The sequence below is a fragment of the Nicotiana tomentosiformis genome, chromosome 1 (genome assembly GCF_000390325.3).
Source record: "Nicotiana tomentosiformis chromosome 1, ASM39032v3, whole genome shotgun sequence".
Taxonomy (NCBI): domain Eukaryota; kingdom Viridiplantae; phylum Streptophyta; class Magnoliopsida; order Solanales; family Solanaceae; genus Nicotiana; species Nicotiana tomentosiformis.
The window spans coordinates 77,178,997-77,186,059 of record NC_090812.1 but is presented as its reverse complement, the minus strand read 5'-3'; the positions used below and the strand labels follow the sequence as shown (position 1 = coordinate 77,186,059).

At 33.0% G+C, this 7,063-nt stretch overlaps 1 protein-coding gene across 1 annotated transcript; it reads right to left on the bottom strand.

The window, feature by feature from the left end:
• Nucleotides 1–189: 189 nt before the first annotated feature.
• Nucleotides 190–2,978, bottom strand: LOC104113314 (B-box zinc finger protein 20). Its single transcript, XM_009623434.4, has 4 exons — nucleotides 2,840–2,978; nucleotides 1,847–2,070; nucleotides 838–1,213; nucleotides 190–328 (listed from the first exon to the last, which is right to left on the bottom strand). The coding sequence occupies exons 2-4, from the start codon at nucleotides 2,030–2,032 to the stop codon at nucleotides 321–323; spliced, it is 570 nt and encodes a 189-aa protein (XP_009621729.1). The 5' UTR covers nucleotides 2,033–2,070; nucleotides 2,840–2,978; the 3' UTR covers nucleotides 190–320.
• Nucleotides 2,979–7,063: the final 4,085 nt, after the last annotated feature.

The window sequence follows — 7,063 nt, the reverse complement described above, 5'->3', positions numbered from 1 at the left end:
TCTAACAAGTCCAAGTGATTTGACTTGCAAAAACAGTGGGGTTTTTGCTTATAACATGTCCAAAAACCAAGTAACTGTTCAAAATTAGTAACCAAAAGAAAAGGTCAGATTGCTTGTACAGCTCTGTTTTTCTTATATCTCCAAAGATTTATGCCCTTTAGTATTATCGAGTTGGCAGATTGGAGAGTTGATCTGAGGAACAAGAACTCCATTTGTGTTCCTGCTTGCTTTCAACACACTGTATTCTAGAGGCTGAATTTGATGTTGAGGTACCTCCACTTCTTGTAGTGGAAATAAACTAAAAAGCAGGCCGTATCTGATCAAAGTTCTGCAATCAAACAGCATCATTAGTTGCAAGTTCTCAACATATATAAGAAAACCTTTTTAAATTCAATACACTAATACAACACAAGTTTTTGCAAATTGTTAGGTCATTTAAAAGATAATTAAAGGTAATTAGTCAAAATAAGCGAAATTAGTAACTTGAAAAATAAAACAAGTTACCTTATACGACATGTTAAATCATATTGATATGTGAAAATTTATTTACATTCTCGCACGCAGAATTCTAATTAAGTTGTGTCCACATATTGTTACAAGTTTGCATGTAAGTGAGTTAAAGTTTAGGACTATGTTGGTTTTAAGGCTTTACTTCATCTCAAATTGATATTTTCTTTGTAATACTTTCAAGCTGTTTTGAAGAGACATTTTAATGATTTAAAAACATATACTATAAGATTACTTTTTTTTTTGCAAAGGTGTCTTTGTTATTATTGTCGGTGGATATAAGTTAAATTGTAAAAGAATAGAATGTGTATTAATAGGCAAAAATCTTACCATAGGGAGAAGAACAGGGATATTCAAGAAAATCTTCAACGTGCCAGCCAGGAAGAGTTTCAATCAAATACTCCGATATACTACTGGTTGAAACTGAACCCTCTTGAAAATTAGTTGTTGATTCTACAGTCGAACTACTCTTCAATATCCCAGAACTACTAGTACACGATTTGTAATTACTTGCAGCAGATCCAGTAGGGGATGAAGATGAAGAAGTTTGGTAATTATAAGAAGCAACAACAGAAGAGAGCTGCACTCCAGTTAGAAGAAACCTGTTGTGTTTCTTGGTATGTTCATTTGCTTTGTGTATATGTAAGTCACATTCTTTGCAAAGAATTGCTCTATCTTCTTTACAAAAGAGCAATGCACGTCTTTCCTGCACAAAAAATTACTAATACAATGAGAAAAATAGTTTTACTTATTTTTAAGTTTTATTCTATCATGTCACATAAAGATAATTATAGATAATCATTTATAAAAAGTAAAATTTACAACCTGAAAAATAAACAAATTACCTGTTGTAATATATTGATTGAGATCTCTTTATACTGTCATTATATAAAAATTAAATTTTTTTAGGAAAGAGTTTAACTTATATACATTTATCAAGGTAAAGAAATTTTACTATATCATGTCATAATATTCATTAAAATGTGATTTACAACCTAGAATATGAGCAAGTTACCAGTTAGAAAATGTCAAAATACATTTAATTATTGTGTAACAATTGTTTGCAATGTCATTGTATATACTTTAAATCCTAATAAAAGAATTTAGCTTCTATACGTTGAAAGTGAAAGAAATTTTAAGTTTTGGTTGCTATTCTGGGATTAATTAAGAATTCCAGGATTATAATCCTAAATCTAAGGAGTATTAGATAGTTAATACCATAAATCTTAATATAAAATTTATACCGATATTAACTAATACTCATAATCAAACTTAACATAAATACAGTATCAAATTCTATTTCGAAAGTTTGTTAGTCGAGATTAGTACTATTTTATACCTGACAGATGTCACAACGAGGAGAGTCTTTGAAAGAAGGATAAATTAGAGAAAAACGAAGGTGTTTGCTAGCAAGCTTGTTGGCATGGTGAACTTGATAATCACAACGTTGGCAAAGAGTAGCTTCATCTGCTGAACAATAAACTGATGCCTCTTCTTTATCACAAACATCACATTGAATCTTCATTTCTTTCTTTTTTTCTCTGTTTTCTTTGTACGGTTTCCCTTAAACAGATATATGTACATATATAGTAAGAAATATTAGTTGGAAGGAAGTAATTTAATTTGGGAAAGAGACAAAAGTTTTATGGGCACAACACAGCTAATGTCTGAGGAGTTCAGAAACTCTTTAAATCTTTCACTGACTGACTAATAAGAGAAAGCTCTGGAAAAGAAGCCATGGCTTCTGTCCAAATAAATGTGAATATAAAAGAAAGGAAACAAGTGGGGCGCTAAAGCCTATATTCTATTCACTTTAACAAATTTGTTTTTAGTCTTATGATCCCATATTTTTTTTATAAAGGGGAGATTTGCTTTTACATATAAAATACAAATAAAAAAAAATCTAAAAAATCTATCTTTTACACATAAGAGATCTATCTTTTACACATAAAAAATCTAAGAAAGACAATTTCTTAATTTCAACATTGTAAAAAGTTATAAAAGCCTATATCCTCCAAAAATTACTATTAGGTGATATTTTTTATACGATTTTGGTAGAGTTACATATATGTTCGGAAAAAAATATTAGCTATTAGGTGTATCATGTGAAATGGACGCATGCTCATTTAAATATTACCGTTATAATAATTAAGAAGTGGAAATTGTCCTAAAAGATGATAGCTCAAATCTTAACATTGACAAAATTGAAGATAATTTCTTCTCAATTATCTATGTTTTTGTTAGTATACTGTATTTGTAAAAATAATTTTCGAGAAGAAAAAAATGTATAAACAGAAATGTAGAAGAAGTAGAAATTAAATGGATTACACACCGGTGTAGTGGTACTTCAAACCCAGTGTTTCATCGAACACAAGTGGCGGCAATAAATCACACTTACGTTGTTTGTTTTGTAAGAAAACAATGCAGAAAGGAAGAGGAAAATTCAGAAATTTCGTAAGGAAAATCTGAGGAATGGCCTTCTATATATAGCCAGCAGGTTGGGTATAAATGAAGAGGTGCAACTCTTTAAGATGATCATTCACGTAAAAAAGCTATTACATAAATGTCTATTTACGCAAAAATAAAATGGAAAAATTAAATCGGAGGAAAACTTTATTACCGTTACAAAAATGTTTGATTTGGATTAAATATTAATAAATTTGGTACAAAAAATTAATCAATCAATCATTTGACTGAAGCCAAAACCGAAGCCGAAGCCGAGCCGAGTGAGCGACGACGACGACGACGACGCGAGGCTTGCCTTATTCTCAACTCTTTAAGAGCTAGAAAGAAGTGTAATCATATACATACTCAACAAATGAGCTTTCCTCCTCCAATATGGGACAATGTTCCTTTGTCAAGGAGGGAAATTCAAATTTTTATTTTTCCCTCCATTTTTCATTTACCCTCTTTTAAGCTAAACCAAGCTTAAAAACCCAACAATCCCTCACATGAATGGGGAATGACTACATCACAGAAATATGCATGAAAACTATGTGATTTGCAAGCAAGAATTAATCGCATCTGGATAAGTAGGTTTCCCTTTGAACTTTCTGTAGTTAACTTATGTTGGATATACTCGGTCAATCGGTAGATTTGATATCTTTGAACCATCGAACTTTAGTGTATACCTATACAACCATAAGTCACACAATTAACCCTTAACCGTCTTTGGTTCTCATTATTATGTTCGTTTCTGCCATGAACACCGCCTGGTTTCATATGTGCGTAGAGAACTGGCTTTACAAAGTTCTCCTTGAAGAGGCTAACACTTCACACTTACATAGGTGTTTCTTAAGGTGTCATCCCGTAGATACACTATTTGATATACCCCGTATCAAACTTAGAAACCATTAAAAAAGCCTTTGTTTTATCCTTGGTACTGAACATTGTCTCATCACGAGAATGGACCAAAAAAGTTTAGTTGACAATGTTGAACTGCCATTAATGACTTTGTTTGATCTCCTTGAACCTAGATGTTGCGATCTCCAGTCTTCTAGGTAGAGTTACTGCCACAATGACTTGTCCTCGGCCATAATCTCATTCTCCTCGATGATTTCTTAACTACCTCTCTAGTTAGGCCTTTCGTAAGTGGATCCGACACATTATCGCTTGACTTTACGTAATCAACTATGATAATTCCTCTAGAGCGTAATTGCCTAATGGTTTTATGTCTTCGTCATATATGACGAGATTTACCATTATACATAACGCTCCCAGCCCTTCCAATTACCGTTTGACTATCGCAGTGTATACATATTGGGGCCAACGATTTGGGCCAAAATGGAATATCTTCCAAGAAATTTCGGAGCCATTCAGCTTCTTCGCCGGCTTTATCTAAGGTTATGAACTCAGCATCCATTGTAGAGCGGGCAATACAAGTTTGTTTGGACGACTTTCAAGATACCTCTCCTCCATCAATAATGAATACATATCCACTTACGGACTTAGAATCAGTTGAGCCGGTGATCCAATTTGCATCACAGTATCCCTCAATCAGTGCATGATATTTACTGTAATGCAAAGCAAAGTCTTGGGTATGTTTAAATATCCCAAAACTTGTTTCTTTGCCATCCAATCAGATTGACCTAGATTACTCGTGTATCGACTCAATTTACTTATAGCACAAGGTATATCTAGTTGTGTACAATTCATGATATACATTAAACATCCCAACACACGAGCATAATCAAATTGTGATATGCTTTGGCCTTTGTTCTTTGCTAGTGCAAAATTCACGTAAATTGGAGTCTTTGCAACTTTAAAATCTAAGTGCTTGAATTTTTCAAGAACTGTTTTAATATAATGAGATTGTGACAATGCCAGGCCTTGTGGAGTCTTATGGATATTAATACCCAAAATTAAATCGGCAACTCCCAAATCTATCATATCAAACTTGCTAGTTAGCATACGCTTAGTCGCATTTATGTTGACAATGTCATTACTCATTATCAGCATATCATCCACATATAAGTAAATAATGACTATATGATTTGAAATATTTTTAACGTACACACATTTATCACATTCATTTATCTTTAAACCATTTGACAACATTATTTGGTCAAATTTCGCATGCCATTGTTCTACATACCATCTTTTCTTTACCTGGAACCACAAACCCTTTAGGTTGTTCCATGTAGATTTCTTTCTCCAAATCTCCATTTAAGAAGGCCGTCTTAATGTCCATTTGATGAATTTCAATACCATATACTACAGCTAATGCTACTAATGTTCGTATGGACGTAATTCTTGTAACTGAAGAATATATATCAAAATAGTCAAGACCTTCTTGTGTCTATACCCTTTGACTACAAGTTTTGCCTTATATTTATCCAGGAGGAAGATCAACCAATTCTCATGTGTTGTTGTTCAATATGGATTCTATTTCACTATTGGCTGTCTCTTTCCAAAATAATGATTCCGAAGAAGATATAGATTCTTTAAATGTTCGAGGCTCAATTTCCAATAAGAAAATCACAAAATCTGATCAAAATGAAGTAGACGTTCTTTGACGTTTACTGCGTCTTGGATCCTCCTGATTAGATGTACTTTGCTTTGTTTCTTCCCGAGGTATATATTTTCGAGGAATTCAGCGTAATCTGATTCTATAACCGTATTATTATGAATCTCAAAATTTTCTGATTTATGAACCAGAAATCGATATGCTTTACTATTGGTCACATATCCTATGAAAACACAATCAACGGTTTTAGGTCCTATCTTTACCCTTTTGGGTTTAGGAACTTGCACGTTTGTCAAACACCCCCACACGTTAAAATAATTCAAGTTGGGCTTCCTTCCTTTTTATTTTTCATATGGAATGGATTGCGTTTTGTTATTGGATATTCGATTTAGTATCCGGTTAGCCGTAAGAATGGCTTCCTCCCACAAGTTCTGTGGCAAATCTAGGAGTAGCAATTTGAGCCCAAACTCATCCAACCCGCCCAGAGATTAATGGATTGGCTACAATATTTTAACTCATGGGTCTATTTGGGCTTAGCTCAAGTTAACCCATTATTTTTTATAGCCCATTCTGACCCATGAAGTAGCCCAATTACAACCTATGAAGCTCACCCCAAAACAAAGGAATTTCAATCCAACTTATCTAGAAATTTACTTAGTTACTACCCACCCACTCACCCCCACAAATATTTTTTTTTTGTATTTTTAATTTTCTATTTTTTGTTTTTCTACACCCCTCCCCCCCCTCCCCCGAAAAAAAATACTCTTTGTTTTGTATTTTTAATTTTCTATTTTTTGCACCCCAAAAATTACTATTAGGTGATATTTTTTATACGATTTTGGTAGAGTTACCTTATATATATGTTCGGAAAAAAATATTAGCTATTAGGTGTATCATATGAAATGGACGCATGCTCATTTAAATATTACCGTTATAATAATTAAGAAGTGGAAATTGTCCTAAAAGATGATAGCTCAAATCTTAACATAGACAAAATTGAAGATAATTTCTTCTCAATTATCTATGTTTTTGTTAGTATACTGTATTTGTAAAAATAATTTTGGAGAAGAAAAAAACGTATAAACATAAATGTAGAAGAAGTAGAAATTAAACGGATTATACACTGGTGTAGCGGTACTTCAAACCTCAGTGTTTTAACGAACACAAATGGCGGCAGCAAATCACACTTACGTTGTTTGTTTTGTAAGAAACAATGCAGAAAGGAAGGGGAGAATTTAGAAATTTCGTAAGGAAAATCTGAGGAATGGCCTTCTATATATAGCCAACAGGTTGTGTTTAAATGAAGAGGTGCAACCCTTCAAGATGATCGTTCACGTAAAACAGCTATTACATAAATAACTATTTACGCAAAAATAAAACGGGAAAATAAAATCTAATGGAAACTTTAAATTATCGTTACAAAAGCAGTCGATTTGGATTAAATATTATTAAATTTGGTACAAAAAAATTAATCAATCAATCATTAGACCGAATCCGAATCCAAAGCCGAGCGAGCGACGACGGCGCGAGGCTTGCCTTCTTCTCAACTCTTTACGAGCTAGAAGAAGTGTAATCATACCGAAGCCGAAC

Excerpts from the sequence above, each read along its gene's own strand:
- LOC104113314 (XM_009623434.4), bottom strand. The coding sequence starts at position 2,032 with ATGAAGATTCAATGTGATGTTTGTGATAAAGAAGAGGCATCAGTTTAT. Across the intron at positions 1,214-1,846 it reads CTCGTTGTGACATCTGTCAG|GAAAGACGTGCATTGCTCTT; the intron begins GTATAAAATAGT and ends TTTTTTGTGCAG.